At 40.7% G+C, this 22,334-nt stretch overlaps 1 protein-coding gene across 3 annotated transcripts in view; it reads right to left on the reverse strand.

The window, feature by feature from the left end:
* Nucleotides 1–14,781, reverse strand: part of TMEM87B (transmembrane protein 87B) — a 51,616-nt gene extending 36,835 nt beyond the window's left edge. For all 3 annotated transcript variants that reach the window (XM_081796785.1, XM_081796786.1, XM_081796784.1), the window contains exons 1-6: nt 14,370–14,781; nt 10,551–10,611; nt 5,262–5,353; nt 2,937–3,068; nt 1,919–1,972; nt 591–681 (exon numbers count right to left, since the gene is read on the reverse strand). In XM_081796785.1, coding sequence (XP_081652911.1) covers nt 591–681; nt 1,919–1,972; nt 2,937–3,068; nt 5,262–5,353; nt 10,551–10,611; nt 14,370–14,528 — 589 coding nt within the window. In that variant the 5' untranslated portion in view covers nt 14,529–14,781. The remainder of the gene's footprint in view (nt 1–590; nt 682–1,918; nt 1,973–2,936; nt 3,069–5,261; nt 5,354–10,550; nt 10,612–14,369) is intronic.
* Nucleotides 14,782–22,334: the final 7,553 nt, after the last annotated feature.

The following is a 22,334-nucleotide window of genomic DNA, read 5'->3' on the forward strand; positions in this document are numbered from 1 at the left end:
GGCTCCTGGGTGGCTCAGTTGTTAAGCGGCTGCCTTCGGCTTAGGTCATGATCCCGGAGTCCTGGGATCGAGCCCCACATCAGGCTCCCTGCTGGGCGGGAAGCCTGCTTCTCCCTCTCCCACTCCCCCTGCTTGTGTTCCTGCTCTCGCTGTCTCTGTCTCTGTCAAATAAATAAATAAAATCTTAAAAAAATAAATAAAAATAAAAATTTTAAACCCCCAATGATGGTCATTTTCATGAGACAGAATATAATGTACTGCAAATGCAATTAAAATGTTGCCTACCCATTTCTATATTAGAAAATTCTTTTTTAAATTTGAAAGGATGAAGAATTTTATATCCCACTATATTTTGAAATTTTAAAAATTTACCTTCATTTTAAATTTCCAATCCATTAAAAAATGTATGTTACAGTTAAGATAAGCATAAAGTTTTAAGTACCCCAGATAAACAGATTGCTTATTTTTGTGATTAACAGAAATTAATTTCTGAATGATGTATTTTAACAGAAAATGTAGATTTGGGTCAACGACAAAAATACAGAATATAGTAAAAGCAGATAGCAAACACGCATGCAGTTTAACTATACCATTCAAATTCCATCTTGCTTCTGGTTTTTCCGTTTTAATAGAAACAGTAAACATATGAAACCCATCTCTCTGTGTTCGGGCTACAACATCCTAAAACAGGAAAAAAAATATCCTTTATGTTATTTTTAAAAATTGCTGAATAAGCTATAGTTAAACAATTGTTCACCACATTTTAAAACAACTTTTAGTAATTGAATTGGGTTACTTTTTACTGTTTTAAAACAATGGAAAGAAATGGTAGGCAGTGGAAGGATAGCGGACTGTGGAAGGATTGCCCCCATTCCCCTCCCCCAACCATGGTCCTCTCAGACCCAAAGCAATGGAGGAAGAAAAAAGCTTTTTCTACTGTTCAGTTTTTCCTCTTTTAATATTTTTAAAGGATCTCCCCCAAATGCTATCATTCTGTTTTACTTAATAATACCATTCAAATATTTTTTCTAATATTACTCTTCCCATATTTCATCCTAATATCAAGCATTCAATTGTTAAATGTGGGTGTTTTTAAATTGAACTGGGGGGAGTAAGAAGTCAGGTAACATTGTTAGAAAGACTGTACAGATTCAGTACACAGGTTCAATTACTTAAATTCCTTAACATCTATGTTACTAGCAGTCCTGCTGGGAAATGAAATTGCCCACTGTAATGCCTAGGAATGCTGCAATGTCCCACATAATTGAGTCAAACTTTTCACATTCATCCTTCCAGAATATTTCCTATCCTTCCCTTTCATTTCCTACTCCTGCACCTGCAACAGTCTGTGCAGAGCAAAGAGTTTGTCCCAGCCACTGCAGAGTGGAACGCCTTTCCACTATGAAACTACTCTTTAAGATCATTGAAAAACTTAAGGAACATGAAGAGTCATGGCATAAAAGCAAACGTTAAGCCCTCCTAAAGCTACCTTCAGTCCCTGCACTCAACTGCTTCCAACCCTCTCCACCTCCTGGTCTTCTGACTTTTAGGAATTCCTCCAAATACCAAATTCTCTCTCCCCTGGTGCTACATTCATGGTTTCTATTTCTTTACATCCTTAATGATGATCCAGACCAGCCCACTGTTATGCTAGGCATTTGAAAGAAAGGCTGCAAAGAAGTTAACCTTAAATTACAACTTCAAAGGAATTTTTAAACAAAGCCAGAAATAAGTATATACAAAATTCATACAGACACACATAAAAAAAATATACTATTTGGAATAATGCTTCTTTTTCCTTCCCTGCTTCTAATCGCCCTACTGTACATTGCTCTCCAAGTATTTATCCATCGCAGATTCTTTTCAGGCTTACCGGAACTTGTATACATTTGATTTAAAGACAAATAAAATGACTTACTGTTGATCTTTCCTGGTTTGAAACATTTCTGGTATTTGTAATTAGTTCCTTATTCTGGAAAAAAAAAGAATAAAATAATTCCATTTTATATTGCTGCATTTCTATGGGGAAAACTGCTTTAACAATTAAGAAAAAATGTTTTGAAAAAAGTAAAGAACCAGAGAACACATCTTTGTAGCACAAACATGAGTAACAAAATCCTGCGCTTGAAAAATTATTTTTTAAATCAGAATAGTGGTTACCTTTGGTGGGGAAGGTATTAGGAACTAAAAGGTGGGGGGAAGGGGGTTCTAGGTGCTAAAACATTCTGTACTTCATCTGGGTCTATACTGATGTGTTCAGGTTCTGAATATTCACTTAGATTACACAGTACAGGGATAAAATTGATAAATTGATAAATTCATCAAGCCATACACCTCTGATATGCACACTTTATTACACTTCAACACAAATTTTAAAAACACCTTTATTATTTTCACTGAAGACATATTTTCATTTCAGAATTTACAGATTAAAAACATAAGTTACAATGACCCATAGCCTCATAACCCATGGATGACTGCTGTTAACATTTCAGAATCAAATCTTCCAGGCTGGGAGGAAGTAAGTGCATAAGGGAGGAGAGAGTGTTCAAGTAGGTTGGATGCTGATAAGTCAAGTAAGCTGACAGACCTTTAGTACTGGAAACCGTGACTAGCTGTTCTGATGGAATGATGGGGGCAAAGGTTTCACTAGAATAGATAGAAGAGAGAATGACAGAGGAACTGACAGCAGACCAGGAAAAGATGATGAAAGGGTTCTTTTCAAGGGTGTTTCTGTAAAGGGTACAATGAAATGGAGCAATGGCGCCAGATCTTACTTGTTAGTTACTACCACACATACAAAAGAACTACACCTAAAATTAACAAATTAAGCACCTTTCTTCATCAAAATATTGATAAAATAGAATTTAAGTTAATACTTGTATTCGCTGGGAGTAAAGTACATTCTACTTTGACATGGCAAGACAGATACTCACAGTCAGTGAGGGAAACACCTGTAAGTCACTGTTGCAATCTAAGTTTTCATATTTTGTTGTCCAACATTCAGTGTTCTTGAAACGGCCACAAAAGTCTTCAACACCAGGATCCTGTTTTTGTGATAGCTCCTCCTACCCAAGGTAAAATTCTATGTTATAATTTATTTCCACACTTCTTATTCAAGAAGATAAGTAAAACTTAGTATCTAAATGATATCAAAGATTTATTCAGTTTGGAACACTTGAAAACATGCAGAACAAAATACTGAAAAATGTTTTGGATATAATTTTAAGTATGACAAGGTAATCATAACATGTTAGCCATTCCAAGGTGCTCAGATACAGTAACACATAATACAAGCATAATCTTAGAGGAAGAAAAGTGACTAAGGTATTACCACAGGAAATGGTTCACGGAGAAATAAAAACTACTTTGTCCTGAGGCTACTCTCATTTTATCCCATATATAAAAGATTTTACAGAGAAAGAAAAGCAGCATTTAACTACAAGGAAAGTTAAATCAAAGACAGATGAATAAAACCAGGCTCCTAATGGCGGCTTCCAGTCATGAAGAAAAGGTTAAGTTGGCTTCTACTGGCCAAACAGGAGACAATTTGAGCAAAATAAATAAAAAATAGTAATAGATTATAACCCATGTAACAAAGTAAAAATCAATGAGTCCATGCTGATGATTGCTCAGTTAAATGATTGACAGGTAAGATAAGAGGAAAAGAGAGAGCTCATCCTGATGGCAGAATGTTAACAAAGCAGAAGAAAATATGGAATTAGAAAATCACCATTTAGCAATCATCAGAGCAATAACTGATTCATCAGTCAAGAATCAAAGGATATTAAAACAAGGACTGATGAAAAATCAGGATAATCACATACAAACACAAAAATATTTCTTCACAAATTAGTGTTAACAACAAAGTAGTAATTTTATAGTGGAGAAACCTGGTAGAAACTTCCTTAACCAACTGATCAAAGTTAGCATTACCAAAAATGGGACAAACCAGAACTCTCCAGTATGCTTGCCAAAAACATAACCTCAATCTAATCATGAGGAAATATCAGAAATATTGGAATTGAGGGCCATTTTATAAAAATAAATGGCTGTACACCTCAAATACATCAATGTCAGGAAAGACAAAAAAAAAAAAATAGCTGCAAAAATGCAGTATGATCTTGGAAAACAACAAAAAACTGCTAAAAAGGATGTTTTGGGGACACTGGCAAAGCTTTAAGATCTGTTTATTAGGGATGCCTGGGCAGCTCAGTCAGTTAAGCATCTGCCTTCGGCTCAGGTCATGATTCCAGGGTCCTGGGATCGAGCCCCGCATCGGGCTCCTTGCTCAGCAGGGAACCTGCTTCTCCCTCTGCCTGCTGCTCCCCCTGCTTGTTGTTGCTCTCTCTCTCTCTCTCTCTCTCTGACAAATAAATAAATAAAATCTTAAGAAAAAAAGATCTATTAGATAACAGGTTTGTATCAATGTTAAATTTCTTCAATTTTATCCCTGTACTGTGTAATCTAAGTGAATATCTTTATTCTTAGGAAACACACACTGAAGTATTTAGTGTGAAGGGGTAAAATATTTGGGGATGAAGTCACAAAGGCAGTATTTGAGGAAAATGGCACCTTTCATCCCAAATGGAAAGATAATACAGATAAAAGTAGGGAAACCCATGCATCATTCAAGCTAGGAGCCCACAAGGAAATGGCTGCGAGCAACCATCAGAACTGTCAAAAGAAACACCTTGCTGAGGGACGCAGGACATCCCAGGGGCAGGAGAAAGCCTAGCCTGGCCTCTTTGCTCCTCTCACCTGCTCCCCCTCCTCCTTTCCCTGGGGGTCTCTTTTCCTCTCCTCACCTCTCTGAGATCTGCTTCTACTCACTAAAGCTACTCGGCCTCCCTAAAGTTCTAGGTGCCCTATAACTAATTTTTTGAATGAAGTAAAATTTTTACATTTCTTCCTTAACTACATTGATTTTTATTTGTATGTGACCCACAATCCCTTTACTGATGGTTCCTACATGTCTGGTTTAAATATTTATTAACATTTTTCACAAGACAAAAGGAGACATTTTTTGTTTAAAGATTTTTTAGTTTTAGTTTTAGGAAACTAAAAGATGTTTCCTTCTCAGAAAGTTTATACTTTGATATAATTAAAACATTTCTTGCCTAAGTCCCAAAATAAATCTGTGGCACTTTTAAAACTACAATCTATATTTTTGGCCTCCTCACCTGATGAGCTAATAAATCTTTATACTCATAATTTTTCCTTCATAGCTTTATATACATTAAAAATTTGCATTTACTTACCTCCAGCTTAAAATATTCACTTTGACAGGTATAATGCCTCAAATGCCACTCTATGGTAAACTTCACAGGCCCAGAACAACTGAATGACTTAACTGTTTAGAAAAAGAAAGTCTTATTTTATCGTAATCATATATATGCTCCAATATAAGCTTAAGGTTTCGAGAATGCAATTTAAAATAGGCTAATGAAACAGTGAGTAAAATATTACCTAATTTTGCCCAAAAGTCACTGTAAAATGAGATAAATTAATTAAATTATAGTTAACCAAAAGTTGCCATAATACTATTCATTTAATCTCTGTATTAAATCTAGAGTTAAAAATCAACTGAGTAATGAAATATGCTGTCACTGCTTACTCTAAAGTCACTCTAAATTGTTCTCTTCACTGACTTATTCATTCAAAAAATATTAAGTGAGCAACCCTTGTGTGTCAGAGACATAATGGTAAACTAGAATAATCCCTGTCCTTGATATAAGAGGTACTAGGGAGAGGAGGGTTAACAATTAAACAGGCACCTTTGATAGAATAAGGGTCTGAGAAGAGGGGGTCAAGGGAGCCCTGGGCAGGGCACCTAACATAGTCTAGAAGAGCATGAAGAAGGGGTACCAACAGGCTTACTAGAGGAGGAGGCCTTTAACGTGAAGAGCAGGAATTAGCTAGGTGACAAAGAGAGTGGAACAGTATATGTAAATGTCCATGACCACCTGAAAATAGTTTGCTATGGTCAGAACACAGATTGGGGAAAGGAGGAAGAGCTGAAGCTGGATAAGAGTGCTGGAGAAAAGTTGTAAGGGGTACTATGCTCTGCTAAGGAGTTTTCCTTTATTTTGAATATTACAAAGGACTACCATATATTTCAGGTAGGAGGGTAACATGATTAGACAGACAGAAAAGGATTAAGTCTAGAAATAGAAAAAGCTCTTTTAGGAGTGTTATCACAACATGGCAGCTGGCTTCCCCTAGAGTAGGTCATGAGAGAGAGAGAGAGAGAGCAAAGAAGAAGCCACAGTATCTTTTATGACCTAGTTTCAGAAGTGATATGCCATTAGTTCTGCCATATTCTCTTGGTCAGACCAACCTTGATATAATGTGGTAGGGGACTATATAAAGTCATGACAACCAGGAGGCAGGGATTACTGTGAGCCATCTTGAAGACTGGTAACCAGAGGGAATCCAACCTGAGGCTGAGACTGGTAGAATTTCTGGGGCAGAACACCCAAGAGTTGGGAACTGCCTAGAGAAAAAGTAAATGAAATCTGGACAGGGATACCACTGAACCTGTCTGCCCCAGCCAGCCCCTGCACAGAAAGAAGTCCAGTGATTCTCAGAGGCCACACAGGGCTGGGAACTAGCTCAGTTTCCACCAACCAGAGTGTAAAGGCCTCATTAAATATACCAAGCATTCGGGAGAAATGTAGCAGGGCCACACCTCAGAAGTGGTGCTAAGTTAGCCCTACTCCATATCCACCCTAAAAGAAATTAAACATAAAATTGGAAAGGATCAAACTGACCCAAAAGAAACTTAACTGTCTGCCAGAACAAAGTTGTTAAAGGAATACAACATTTTAGCACTTAAGAATGTAACATTCATGGGGTGCCTGAGTGACTCAGTCAGTTAAGCATCTGCCTTCGGCTCAGGTCTCTATCCTGGATTCCCGAGTTCAAGCCCCACGTCATGCTCCCTGCTCAGGGGGAGTCTGCTTCTCCCTCTGCCTCTCCCCCCACTTGTGCTCTCTCACTCTCTCAAATAAATAAAATCTTAAAAAAAAAAAAAAAGGAATGTAACATTCATGACACCCACTACCCAAACAAAAACTAGATATAAAAACTAGATATAAAATTGATTCATAATTATGATAGGTCATCATGACAAAGGTGGAAATGACAAAGATAATTAGCAGAGAAGAATATAATATATAAATATGTTATAAATATTTTCCAAATGCTCAAAGATAAAGGAAAATATGAAAATACTGAGGAGGGAAAGAAGATATTTGAAAAAAGGAACCAAACTTCTAGAGAATAAAAAAGTACAATATTCAAGTAAAAAATTCACTATATGAGATTAATAGAGGTTAAATGAGATTAAATACTGGACAAGGAAAGATCACTGAACTTGAAGACAAAGCAAAAGAAAGATCCCAAATGAAGCACAGAGACTGAAAAAAATTAACAAAGCCTCAGTGACCTGTGAAACAATATCAAGCGGTCTAACATAAGGGCAAATGGAGTCCCAGAAGGGAAGGATAGAGAGGTGGAGACAGTGCCTAAATCCATGATCAGGGGCGCCTGGGTGGCTCAGTCAGTTAAGTGTCTGCCTTCGGCTCAGGTCATGATCCCAGGGTCCTGGGATCGAGCCCTGTATCGGGCTCCCGGCTTGGCAGGGAGCCTGCTTCTCCCTCTCCCTCTATACTGTTCCCCCTGCTTGTGCTCTCTCACTCTCTCTGTCAAATAAATAAATAATCTTTTAAAAATAAATAAATCCATGATCAATGTAAGAGATGAGATTTTTTCCAGTGTAGATATACAATTGTTCCAGCATCATTTATTGAAAAGACCATCTTCTCTCTAAAGAATTACCTTGGCACCTTTACTGAAAATCAATTGAGTTTACACGTGGGTTTATTTCTGGGCTCTCTGATCTGTCTTATTGTTCTATATGTTCTACCTTTATACCAGTACCACACTGTTAGGATTACTGTACCTTTATATTATAAGTTTTGAAATCAGATAGAAGTCTTTCAACTTCCTTCTTTTTTAAAATTCCTTTGGCTATTCTAGGTTTTTTTGTATTTGCATATAAATTTTAGAAATAGCTAGTCAATTTCTATATACAGTCAGCTTGGATTTTGATCGAGATTAACTGAATTTATAGAACAATCTGGAGAAAACTGACAGTATAACGTTAGTTATAGATTTTTCATAGATGCCTTTACCAGCTTGAGAAAGTCTCCTATTTCTAGTTTTAGAATTCTAGGAGTTTTTATCATGAATCGGTGTTGCGTTTTTTTCAAATGCTTTTCTGTACATATTGAGATGATTATATAGCGTATTTTTTTTATTCTGTTTATACAGTGAATTACACTGAGAGACTTTCAGCAGTAACTCCACAAGACTGCATCCTGAATGGGGTAGCAAAAGAGGGGTCACCATGGGGCGCCTGGGTGGCTCAGTCATTGAGAATCTGCCTTCGGCTCAGGTCATGATCCCAGGGTCCTGGCATCGAGCCCTGCATCGGGCTCCCTGCTAGGTGGGAAGCCTGCTTCTCCCTCTCCCACTCCCCCTGCTTGTGTTCCCTCTCTTGATGTGTCTCTCTCTGTCAAATAAATAAAATCTTCAAAAAAAAAAAAGAGTGGTCACCTAAGGGAAAGCCAGATGCCTGATCCACCACACAGCATGGACACATATCCAATGGACTAACTCTTAGCTTTGCAGGCACTAAAATCTGGTTCTGCGAGAACACAGAGACTCAGTCTCGCTCCTTCACCATACCACCAATGTAGACGTATAATCTAGAATGCCTAATTACTCACTTAAAATGAATAGTAACTGTAAAGTGGTTGTGTAATGATTGATTAACTCTCTCCCTTCAGCATGCCTTTCTGGATACCCAAAGGTGATGAAGGTTGCTTGATGAGCATGGCACTAGAATGAGGCGGCTCAGAAGGATGCTGCATCTACACCTGCTAGTGACATGTTATACTTACAGCCATAGTTCAAGAAGACTTCTCTCCCATCGGTGCTGCTAGACCTCTGCTTTAACCTGACTAAACACTCGTATTTTTTTATGCTTTTGCTTCTAACTCCCTTCTGCTGCCTCATTCTTTCTTTAGACATGTTAATACCACCGTCTTGAGCGTGGTCTATTCTTAGCTGATCACAAACATTATGTATTGATTTTTTTTTTAAGATTTTATTTATTTGACAGAGAGAGACAGCAAGAGAGGGAACACAAGCAGGGGGAGTGGGAGAGGGAGAAGCAGGCTTCCCACTGAGCAGGGAGCCCGATGCGGGGCTTGATCCCAGGACCCCGGGATCATGACCCAAGCTGAAGGCAGATGCTTAACAACCCAGGCCCCTGTATTGATTTTTTAAATCAAATTATGTGTTTCACTGGTACATACCACTTTCCCCCCCCCATTTTTTTTGTCTGCACCTTCTAAATCTTACTTGTCTAGACACTGAGATTTGAATTCATTAAAGCAAACAGATGCCAAATTTTTTTCCTCACCTACCTTTGACTTCAACTTCCTCTTACCAAGTTCTTATCACCACTGATGATCTATGATATCAATGAGCTGCTTTGAACCACCTCTGTTTTCTAGCTCATGACTGGCCAACTTCCCTCAGCAGAGACCCACATGCAACAGAATCACCCAATAAATGATCTGAACATGGTGTGATAGAGAAAAGGGGCATGGCTTTGGATCCCCAGGAAGCCAATTTACTCTACCCAACAAAAAACTACTCCTTATCCCAAAACTTTAACCCTGGCAACCAACTTACCTAGTCAAGTTACTGGAAACACTAAGAGGAGTTAGACTATAGTAAATATGATTTGCTGTAAACCCATTAAAAATAGTAAAAACCTTAAGATCTATGACTTGGTAGTTCTTATATCCTAATTAAAATGTTAGTGTCTAGTAATTTTTATTGTATTCTGTGATCCATACGTATATTTATAAAAGTTTCAGGGATATGAAGGCTTTACCACAATCATGACATGTCATATATTCCTAAAAGGAATTTACCTAGTTTTAAAAGCTGGGATTCAGGGGCGCCTGGGTGGCTCAGTCGTTAAGCGTCTGCCTTCAGCTCAGGTCATGATCCCAGGGTCCTGGGATCGAGCCCCGCATCGGGCTCCCTGCTCGGCGGGAAGCCTGCTTCTCCCTCTCCCCCTGCTTATGTTCCCTCTCTCGCTGTGTCTCTCTCTGTCGTAAATAAATAAAATCTTTAAAAAAATAAATAAATAAATAAAAGCTGGGATTCAGAGTAAAATTTCACAGAAGTGAAATACTTTTCTTTGCTGAAGCCTACTTTATTATACTTTAATTATAATTTTTAAAGAATGATTCATATTACATTTTTTGAGACAGGATCAGAAAAATCATTCTTGAAAATAATCAAGACTTAACTGAAACAGAAGAAACACTGAAAATGTTAGAACCACTTAAAGACAAAATGTTTGCATAGCTTAAAATATGTTATATTAGTTTTAATATGTTTATATATTACATGATATTATTCATTTATAACATACTGTTAGTATATTAGTTTATTGTACTTACCAGAAAACTTGATTTCAGTAGAGTTAAACATAGTTTTTCTAAATATCAAAGGTCCTGATTTCTAAAATTAAACACAAGAAAATACAGAAAGATCTAGTTAAAAATTTTTTTTCTCTATTTAGGAGTATACAGTTCTAACTCTTGCACTCCTGTGACCAGAGTGATTATTTTTTAAAAATGTAAATCTGGTCCCATCACCCACTTGCTTAAAATCTTGTGCCATGTGTCTACTCTCTAAGAGGCTCTGGAATGCCCTTGCTTCTAGTGTCTCAGCCGGGGACCAGCCACACACAGGAGTTAAAGGCTGCTGCCATGTACCATTATTGCTGCTCAGGCAGGGGACCTATCTGTGCATTTGCAGTTGCTTTCTCAATATCTATTCGAATGACTTTTGATAAAACAACCATCCCTGTTCCTAAATTGTTATGGTTTTCCACTGGTACTTAGGCCAATTCTTACTGCCGCTCACAGGCCCCGGCATGATCAAGGCCTGCCCACCTCTCAGCACCTTTCTCTCAGTGTTTTAAATGCAGGATACTCCTTCCGACTCTCAGGACCTTAGTAGTCAACCTGAAAATTTACTTAAAAACCCTTCCCTGTCACTCTTGGTTCACCTTATCAATGACTTCTTATGCTTCTCAGCCCAGTTCAAGAGCCCCTTCCTCAGGAAGTCTTCCACCAGGTGCCACACCAGGCCAGGCCCTCCCTTACACAGTCTCTAGGACCTATCCTTCACGACCCTTGCCACAATTAAAACGAAATAATCCATTACTTAGTTATTTAACGTCTGCCCTCACCAAGAATAAAAATGCTGTGAGAAGGGCTTGTGTTCAATGAACAAGTGGTTAGGAATGAAAAACACAGATGACAGGCAGCTCTTTCTTGGTAACCTTCCACCCCAACACAGTTTCAACAGTAACAACAAACCCCCCAGCCCAGATCCCTCCTCTGAGCCTCAGATCCACATACCCAACTGCCTCAAGGTCATGTCCATCCTAGTGGACAGACACTCCACACTATCCTGTCCTAAAGCAGACACATTCCTCTCTGCTCCTCCCCTACTCTTTCTATACTACCCATGTTGGTTGCAGGTGATACCAGCTTTAGTCACCCCAGCCTTGGCTCCTTCCAGCCCCTGAGCTCCATTGCCCAATCCCCAAGGCATGCCTATTTTATCTCACAAACACTTCCCAAATTTAGTTCTTCCTCTCCATCCCTGCCACCGCTGCTCCAATTCAGGCTCTCAACATTTTCTGCCTCCCACTCTGCAATAACCTAACTGATAATTCTGCCACCAGATCTGAGTCTATAATTCATCCTTAGATAGCAGCCACAGTGATTGGTATTTATGTCTAAAATCCTTCAATGGCTCTCCTTCATTCACACCCCAAATTTGTTATTGGTGGCCTAAGCAAACCTATAAATGGGATTTGTTTGGCCCACATGGGAACTTTTAAAAATGTTTTAAATTAGTTGACATGATAAAAACATGGATTCTGGTCTTCCCTTTAAAAAAAAAGGGGGGGGGAGACTTGGCAATTCTGTGTCTACATTGCCATAAAAGATCCACTAGTTGGAGCTGAACGGCAGCTGCCCTCTTCAGAAGGAGCACATCATCTAGAGGCCACAGCTCTCCCAGCATCCCCTAACTCTAGTTCACTTCACTCAATGACATCACTGGCCTCAGACCCTAAGGGTCCTGGAGTTTAGAACCCTGGCCACAGGTTCAGGACCAAGCTGTGGGAGGCTTAGGGTAGTCTGAGTCCCCTTTAACACTCCTACCAGAACCTCATTCATCAGAAACACTAAGATTTTCCTGCATTGCTGCTTTTCTACTCCCTCCTCCTTCTTCATCCAGGTAACATCTACTCATCTTTAAAGACCCAACCAGACATCAACTCTAGAAAGCGGAGTTAGGTGACGCCCCTCCTAGTGCTCCACTAATATTCCAAGAATGCTGCCATGTATCTAACTACTCATGAATCTGTTGTCTCTACTACTACGTTAGCTTCTTGAGAGAAGGGACTGTTGTCTAAATTCATCTTTGCAACAGCAATGGCCAGTCTAGTACATTGTGCACAGCAGGTGCTCAAACTATTTGTTGACCTTTACAATCAAAAGAAGCATTTCTTGATACATTTGCAGTACAAATAAATGAAAGCCTCCTTCTCCTCTCTTATTCTTAAGGACAAATTCTAACAACTTGAAATGGGTGGAAAATCAGCATATTCTCTGCAAAGAAGGGCTTTATGGACTGCTACTGATCTGATGTAGGACCCAAGGAAAAATTTACCTTCCTTACGCAGGAAGCAAAGTCATTCTTTCTCCAGGGCCTTTGGAGTTTCACCATCCAAAGTAAAGTGGCAAAGATCTTTATAGATATGGTCAAGTAGTTTAACAATTTGTGCACAGTTCATTCACTTCCAGTATTCTTTACACTGACTTAGTTTATGATACTGCCATTCACTAAAGAAGCAGCATGAAACCACAAGTGTGGTTCTCTGAGTTTTGTTTTTTTACTGTTCCGAGAAATTCAATAGAGATGTGAATGCTATATCACTGACACATTTAATGGGACACCAACCCAGAAGAATCCTGGAAGAAATGGTAGCACCGGGTCTTAAAAATTCAGAAAGAGACCTACTTTCCTTCCCGTATAGTTTCTACGCTGTAGGAAGTATTTGCAGCCTCTGGTACTAAATTTCTCTGATTGAGTAAATCAAAATATAAGTTTTGCCTTTAGGGCTCAAACATCATTTCTTTTCTTTTAAGATTTTATTTATTTATTTGACAGAGAGAGACACAGCGAGACAGGGAACACAAGTAGGGGGAGTGGGAGAGGGAGAAGCAGGCTTCCCGCGGAGCAGGGAGCCCGATGCGGGGCTCGATCCCAGGACCCTGAGAGGAAGGCAGACGCTTAACGACGGAGCCACCCAGGCGCCCTCAAACATCATTTCAATGCATGTGGAAAATATTCATCTTAAAGCAGAGCTGGATGAATCATCTGACTAGAAAAGCAGGGGATAAGGCCTCTTCCTGATTTCCTGTCCCTCTTTAGCAAGACTTTCCAAAATTCTACTCCTGCATCGCTCCTACATCATCTCATGTGACTACTGGATGCCAAGTTCTCAAATGGCCTGTCCTGCAAAGGAAGTTTCCACACATTCATGCCTCCAGACTAGCCTTTCAAACACTCCTTAATCACCCATCCCACCTCATCTCCACACACACATTCCCGGAACTATGATCGGAGCCCTAGAGAAATTCAGGAACCCTGGAAGAGCGAAAGAGGGGTGCGGTGGCTGCCGCATGTTTCCTCATTTAAAGAAAAAAATCGAAAGCAGCACACGCGCTTTTAAGTTTCTGCTGAGGGAAGACTGGGAAAGTCCTTTCTAAAGTGGCCTCACGGGTGTGGCGCTGCGGCCGCACCCGGCCCGAGGAGGGGTCAAATGGCAAAGATGCTGGCACGAGGGAGTGCCAAGGGATTTGGGGCTCGGGTCTGAATAAACAAGAACTTGATCGAGCCGGAACGCGTCAGAGCACAGCGAGGGGCCAGGACCTCGGGAAGGACAGTACCAGCCCCCAGAAGGGAGAGTCTTCCCCATGCACAAGCTTCCCCACAGCCCAGGTCGGGCCGGAGGAGAGGGCCAGCCTCGTCCATAAGAGACGAAAGACTCCGGGAGCGTATCACGGAGCCGGAGCAGGCCCGGCAAAGGCCAGAAGAACAAGTCCGGGGCCGGGCCCGGGGGTCGGAGCGAGCTCCGCGAGGACGCGGAGGGCCCGAGACGCGCCACGCCTCGGTCTTCACACTCCACTTACGTCGTTGACCGTCGCTGCCCAGAGCCCGAGCTCCGGGACGGCGTCCACAGCCGCCGGGGCCCAGCACAGGAGGTAGAGGGCGACGCGAAGCAGCGGGGCCCCGACAGGAAGGCGGCGGCCGGGCTGGAGCCGGGCCCCGAAGCGGCAGGAGACGGCCATCTTGACACGGAAGCCGCACCTGGCGCACCGAGACGCCCGCCACGCCCCAGGTCCGCACCTGGTGCAGCTCCGCCTCCGGGAGGCGGGTTCGGGTCGGGTGGAGTGGCTCGGACTGGGAGGTGGAGGAGAGGTTTGGGCTTGGGCGAGGAGGCGGGGTTTGGGCCCGGGAAGCGGGGCCGAGGCCCGGGCCCAGGCGTGGAGCTATAAAGAAGCTAGAGCGCGGCTAGGAGGGGTGGACGGCTCAGAGTGTGGAGGCGTGCCTCGGGGGCCGGGCCCGAGTGGGGAGGCGGGGTCGGGAGAAGAGATGTCTAGGGGCGGGGCTAGATTTGGGGCGGGGCCGGGAGGGGAGGTGGGACTCAGGACTGGGCCCGAGGGTGGAGGCGGGGCCGCGGGAATAGGCGGGGGTGTGGGCGGGACCATACTGGGGCAGGGGCGGGGTGGGAGGCGGGGCCGGCCTGAGGCGGGGAAAACTCAGGTCCCAGATTTCACTGTGGTTGTGGTCCGAGAGTATGGGATGGTTTCGTGTCAAAGTTCTGCTCCTTGTGTCTCAGTTTCTTGCATCCTCTGCACGTGCCCCTACCCCAGCTCAAGGGAAACAAACTGTTCCCTAAATTCATGGAAAGTGGTCTGGAAAGTACTTCGAGGTCAGGGTCAGCTGGACCCAAGGCACTGTGTTGTAAGCATAACGTCGGTAGCACAGTTAGTAATTTTCAGACAAATAAAGCCGCCTGATTACTTAAAGCTGAAAGAGACAGGGCTTACATCTGTCTTACTGTGTACTTAGCCCAGCATTGACGTCTTTGATGTCAAAGAGAACTACTTTATTATCAAATGTAAGTAATGTCCAGAGGAAGAATACAATCCTGGATTAATATTGTTATAACGTAAAATAAGACTGATTTATAGTCAAGAGGCTCTCTCTGCCTTATCAGTCACCCTAGTCACGTATTTAGCCAGTAATTATTGAGGGTCTAGTTCAGAGTATTGAGTTGAGGCTCATGTGTATATATAAATGTGAAGATTGAATTTGTGATAGTTCCTTTTCACAAGACACTTGTAATTATATATAAATATTTTTTATTGTTTACTAATGATTCATATAGGCCCTTTGTTATACAACCATCGAAATTCAAGAGCACGGAGATAGGTTTCTGGAACACTGGCCAATCCCCACCAGTAGGTGGCACTAGCAGTTTGAAGATATTTTATATAAATTCGTGTCTACTATAAATGTCTCTGTAATCCAGAGTTTTTAGCTTCCAACTTCAGTTGATGATGCTATATATACCTCTAATTTAAATCACTGAAACCTTAATTCAGTCAACATATATTGTTTGCCTTAGTGCTAGGTATTGCACATTTGTATACATTGCTGGTAATAGACTCAGCAAGGATTTTACATTATTAAAAGTACAAGTACTTTTGTCATTTAGATTTTGTGGCTATTCTGTTAAAGCCTGGTTTCCAAGGCAGATTAGAACTACTGTCATTGACTTGAGCAAATCAAGCAGCATTGGTATCTCCTGCATCCAAGGCACTGCCTGGATAGGGATAAGATCAATACAGCGTAGTCCCTGCCATCACTGTGAGGACATAAAAATATAAAAAGATGTGCACATGTAAAAAGCCAATTGTACAAGGCAGAATAGGTAAAGCCTTGAAGCATAGCTATCGAGAGTGTATGGGGTAATTTGGTTATTTTTTTTAAGAGTCCTTTATCTTTTAGAGATTTCCTTCACTTGAGTTTGCCCAGAAGCAGACCCTGAGATAGATTTGAGTAGAAGTAGTTCATTTGAGAGATGCAGGAATTATCAGTAGGGGAGTGTGGTGGGCTGAATTTTTCCCCCAAAATTCATATGGTAAAGTCTTAAACCCTAATACCTCAGGATGTGACTGTACTTGGAAATAGGGCCTTAAAAGAGGTAATTAAGGTAAAAATGAGGTTGAATAGGTGGGCCCTACTCCAGTATGACTGGTATTCTTATAAGAGGAGGAGATTAGGACACACACACACACAGACCATGTGAAGACACAGTGAGAAGACAGTCATCTATAAGCCAAGGAGAGAGGTTTAGAAGAAACCAGCCCTGCTGACACCTTGAACTCTGACACCTTGATGTTGGACTTCTAGCTTCTAGAATCACGAAAAAATAAATTATGTTAAGTCGCCCAGTCTGTGGTACTTTGTTATGGCAGCCCTGGAAAACTGATACAGGGAGTGAGCAAATGTGACACAGAGGGGATACAGATAATAAAGGGGGCATTATCACATCGACTACTACTGTGGGCAAAGGGAATGTAATCCCATTGAGAAACTTAGGAGAAAGGTGTGAAGCACATGCCTCATAATCATCTCACAAGGGATGAAGGAGCTGAGATATTTATATCTTCATACCCGTTAGTCCTTGGTTAGGGTCTGTCCCTGGGCAGGGGGGTGGCACCAATGACACTGGCAGTTCCAGCCTGCTATGAGCAGGACACAGTAGTTCTCCCCACTTTGCAGGAAAGCCTTTAAGCAAAGAGATGCAGACCATGAGAGCTAGAGTCAGTTCAGGCACACTGAAATGAAAGGACAGGGGGAATATGGGCAGGGCACTGACAGGGATCACTGCAGAAACTCACCCTGAAAATATTAGCATAAATTTTCACGATGTCTGGGATTTGCTTTAAAATAATACAAGAGGGAGAGAAGCGAGTGGGGACACAGATAAAACAAGATTGGCCGTGAGTTGATCATTTTCTAAGACCTGGAGATGGACACATGGGCATTTACATGACAATCCTGCCTACTTTTGTGTAAGTTTGAAATTTTCCATAATAAAAAGTTTATAGAAAGTACATTAGAGACTTCCGCTAGATGAAGCAGTAGGGACCAAATTTACCCTCCTGCCTAAAACAACGACAATAAGCAGACCAAATATATGAAGCAACAGTTTTCAAGACACTGGGCATCAGGCAATGGACAATTATCCCATCCCATAAGAATTAAAAAAACAAAGCAAAACAAAAAAAAAGAAAGAAAGTTAGGCCCTTTGACTGGTCCAGCTTACTAGCTTGAGAAAGTTTCCAGGCCAAAATATAGGGAGGAGAAACCAAAGCAGACTTAGCGAGTTCCCAGAGTTTAGAAGACTAAGCTGGGATCCAATGTGAGTAAGACAGCTAGTTCGTAGGACTGAATATGGAGTGGAAAGAGCTGTACAATGAGGGAAACTTGAGATCTAGAGATAGTACTCCTCAAATCTTCAGCAAGAACTGATCACTCTCTACATGTGAGGAAACTGCCTGACGCCAAGAAAAGATTCACCAAAAAGAATAAGAAGGAACAGTACCAGAAAGGGCTAGGAAAAGTGCCTGTTCTGATCAGCTAACCTAGGAAATTTCATAATTTAGGGCATTTTCTAGAGTACTCAAAAGTTTTTTGCCCCAACAGTGAGGACTAACAGTCCTAGATTAAACAAGGCTCTTGAGCCCAATTAACAAATCTTAAAAGCAAGACCCAAAAGGCCAAATAGTTTCTAAGTAACTGTGTCCTAGAACAGAGCTCAAGGATATTTATAGGTATATAAAAAATCTCCAGCACCCTAGAAGGTCAAATCACAATGTCTGTCATCCAATTAAAGATTACCAAGTATGCAAAGAATCAGGAAAATATGAGACATAGGAAGAGGGAAAAAAAAATTGAAACTGATCTAGAACTGACACATGTCAGAATGAGCAGAAAAGAATATTAAAAGTTATTGTAACTTTTTAAAAAGGTTTTATCCATTTATTTGAGAGAGAGAGTAAGAGAGAAAGCACACAAGGAGGGGCAGAGGGAGAGGGAGAAGTGGACCCCCTGCCAAGCAGGGAGCCCAACACGGAGCTCAATTCTGGGATGCTGGGATCATGACCTAAACCGGAGGCAGACACCCAACCAACTGAGCCACACAGGCACCCCAAAAGTTATTGTAACTTAATTCCATATGTGCAAAAGTTAAGTAGAGACATAGAAAATAGAAAAAAGACCAAATGAAGGTTCTAGCAATACAAAATACAGTGCATGAGATAAAAAATATACTGGATGGGATTAATGGTAGATTGGCTACTGCAGAAGGAAACATTAGTGAACTTCAAGACATAGGAATAAAAACGAATCAAAATCTCAGAAAAGAAAAAAGAATGAAAAAATATTAAGCATCAGTGAGCGGTGAGCATCAGTGGGTAGTCAAGTGGCCCAATATATGTGTAATTGGAATCCCCAAAAGAAGGAAGGGTCAGAAAAAAGTTTTGAATGAATAATGGCTGAAATTTTCTCAAACTTGATAAAAACTATAAACTCACAGATCCGAGAAGATCAATTAAAGCCAAACAAAAGAAATCCAAAGATTACACCAAAGCATATCATAAGCAAATGCATAAAATCAGTGATAAAGAAAAAAATCTTAAAAGCAAAGAAAAAGGGGGTGCTCAGGTGGTTCAGTCGGTAAGTGGCTGACTCTTGATTTCAGCTCAGGTCATGTTCTCAGGGTCCTGGGAGGAGCTCCACATTGGGCTCCATACTCAGTGGGTAGTGTGTATCTCTCCCTCTGCCTCTCCCCCTGCTCACACTGTTTGTCTCTAAAATAAATAAATAAATCTTTTTTTTTTTTTTAAGGCAAAGAAAAAGGACATGTTACATACAAAAAAAAAGAGAGATAAGAATGACATAAATTGGGGCACCTGGGTGGCTCAGTTGGTTAAGCCTCTGCGTTTGGCTCAGGTCATGATCCTGGAGTCACAGGATCAAGTCCCCGCATCAGGCTCCCTGCTCAGCGGGGAGCCTGCTTCTCCCTCTGCCCCTCCCCCTGCTCATGCTCTCTCTCACTCTTTTGCACACCCGCTCCCTCTCTCCCTCTCTCTCATAAATAAATAAAATCTTTAAAAAATAAAAATAAAAAAAATTTAAGTAAAAAAAAGAATGACATAAATTTCTTGTCTGAAACAATACAAACAAGAAGACAATGGAGAAACATTATTTTAAAAGTATTGAGAGAAAAATTTTTTTCAATCTAGAAATCAATGCTCAACAGAAATATGCAAAAACAAATGAGAAATCGTCATTTTCAGATTTAGAAAAGCTGAAGGAATTAATCATGAGAAGACCAGCCCGAGAAGAAACGTCCGGAAGATAATTCGAGGTGGAAGACTGGATTCACACAAAGGAATAAAGAGCAGTGGAAATGGTAACAACATGTAACTATATAAGATCTTTTCTTATGGGCGCCTGGGTGGCTCAGTCAGTTGGGCGTCTGCCTTCAGCTCAGGTTATGGTCCTGGGGTCCTGGGATTGGGTACGTGTTGGGCTCCCTGCTCAGCGGGGAGTCTGCTTCTCCCTCAGCCCCTCCCCCTGCTTGTGCTCTCTCTCACTTGGTCTCGCTCTCTCAATCTCAAATAAATAAATAAAATCTTTTAAAAAGAAAGATCTTTCCTTATTATTGAAATAGTATCTCTAACACCATTTTTGGGTTTATTACATGTGTGAAATAAAATCTGTACATCAATAGCATAAAGCCCAGGAGGGGAGAAGTGGAAATAATATCATTGTATGGTTTTTATACTATACTTTAAATGATATATCACTTGAACAGAGACTGTGATAAGTTAAACATATAACTATAAATCTTAAGATAATCACTAGAAGACAAAAACTCATGGGAGGTAAAATGGAATCACAAAAAATATTTGATTATTCCAAAAGAAGACAGAAAAAGTAGATAAAGGGAATAAAGAACAGATAGGACAAATACAAAACAAATACCAAGATGGTTACTTGAAACCCAACCATATCAATAATCATATTGGATGCCAATGGTCTAATTATCTTAGTTAAAAGGCAGTGATGTTGGATTGGTTGAAAAAAATCCAGCTGTATGTTGCCTACATGGAAGGCACTTTAACTATAAAAACAGAATAGGTTAAAACTGAAAAGCATGAAAAATTATATGATATGCTAACAGTACAAAGAGGAAAGCCAGAATGACTATATTAACATCAGGCAAAGTTGATTTCACAGCAGAGAATATTATGAGGGATATAAAGAAGGTATTTTCATAATGTGAAAGGGGTCACTTCATCAGAAAGACACAGTAATCCTATATACTTAAGCACCTAAGAACAGAATTTCTTAGATGAGTGAAGGAAAAACTAGTTGAAAATCTATAAAAATCCGTAATTATAGTCATCCCCCCAAAAGAAACCCTGAATCCATTAGCAGTCACTTTTTTAAAAAAGATTTTATTTATTTATTTGAGAGAGAGAAAGAGAGAGAGAGAGAACGAGCCAGGGGGAGGGGCAGAGGGAGAGGGAGAAGCAGACTCCCCGCTGAGCAGGGAGCTTGATGTGGGACTCGATCCCAGGACCCTGGGATTATGACCTGAGCTGATGGCAGATGCTTAACCAACTGAGCCACCCAGACGCCCCTAGCGGTCACTTTTTGTTCTCTCCTCCCCCGGCCCCAGGCAAACATTAATCTACTTTCTTTCTCTATGGATTTGCCTATTCTGGATATTTCACATAAGTGGAATCACACAAAATATGGTCCTTTGTGATTAGCTTCTTTCACTCAGCATATTTTCAGAGTTAATCTACATTGCATCATGTATCAGAACATTATGGCTGGGGCGCCTGGGTGGCTCAGATGGTTGGGCATCTGCCTTCGGCTCCGGTCATGATCTCAGGGTCCTGGGATCGAGTCCCGCATCGGGTTCCCTGCTCAGTGCAGAGCCTGCTTCTCCCTCTCCCTCTGCCACTCCCTCTGCTTGTGCTCTTCTGTCTATCTCTCTGTCAAATAAATGAATAAAATCTTAAAAAAAAAAACAAAACATTATGGCTGAATAACATTCCATGGTATAGATATCCCACATTTTATTTATCCATTCATCATCCACTGATGAACATTTAAGTTGTTTCCATTTTTTGGTTATCATGGATAGCACTGCTATGAATATTTGTGTATAAGTTTTTGTGTGAACATGTTTTCAATTCTCTAGGGTATACACCTAGGAATGCAATTGGTGGGTCATAATGTAAATCTATGTTTTAACTATTTGAGGAACTGCCAAACTATTTTTTAAAGCAGCTGTACTGTTTTGTAATATCAGCAATGTACGAGGGTTCCAATTTCTTCACATCCTTACCAATACTTGTTACTGTCTTTTATTTTTCTGGCTTTTTTTTTTTTTAAAGATTTTATTTATTTATTTGACAGAGAGAGACATAGTGAGAGCAGGAACACAAGCAGGGGGAGTAGGAGAGGGAGAAGCAGGCCTCCCGCAGAGCAGGGAGCCCGATATGGGACTCGATCCCAGGACCCTGGGATCATGACCTGAGCCGAAGGCAGACGCTTAACGACTGAGCCACCCAGGCGCCCACTAACTGTCTTTTAGATTATAGCCATTCTAGTAGCTGTGAGGTGGTATCTCACTGTTGTTTTTTTTTTTTTAAGATTTTATTTGTAAGTAATCTCTACACCCACTGTGGGGCTTGAACTCACAGCTCTGAGATCAAGAGTTGCATGCTCCACCAACGGAGCCAGCCAGGTGCCCCTCACTGTGGTTTTGATTTACATTTTCCTAATGACTACTGATGTTGAATATTTTTTCATATGTTCATTGGCCATTATATATCTTCTTAGGAAAAGTATATATTCAAATCCTTTACCCTTTTAAAAAATTGTTTTCTTTTCCCTTTTAAAAATCAGGTTGTCTTCGTATTGTTGAGTTGTAAGAATTATTTATATTTCTAGATATAAGTCCCTTTTTATCCAGCCTAATGATCTCTGTCTTTTCA

Source organism: Leptonychotes weddellii, chromosome 10 (genome assembly GCF_054177405.1).
Source record: "Leptonychotes weddellii isolate Sample4059 chromosome 10, ASM5417740v2, whole genome shotgun sequence".
NCBI classification, from domain to species: domain Eukaryota; kingdom Metazoa; phylum Chordata; class Mammalia; order Carnivora; family Phocidae; genus Leptonychotes; species Leptonychotes weddellii.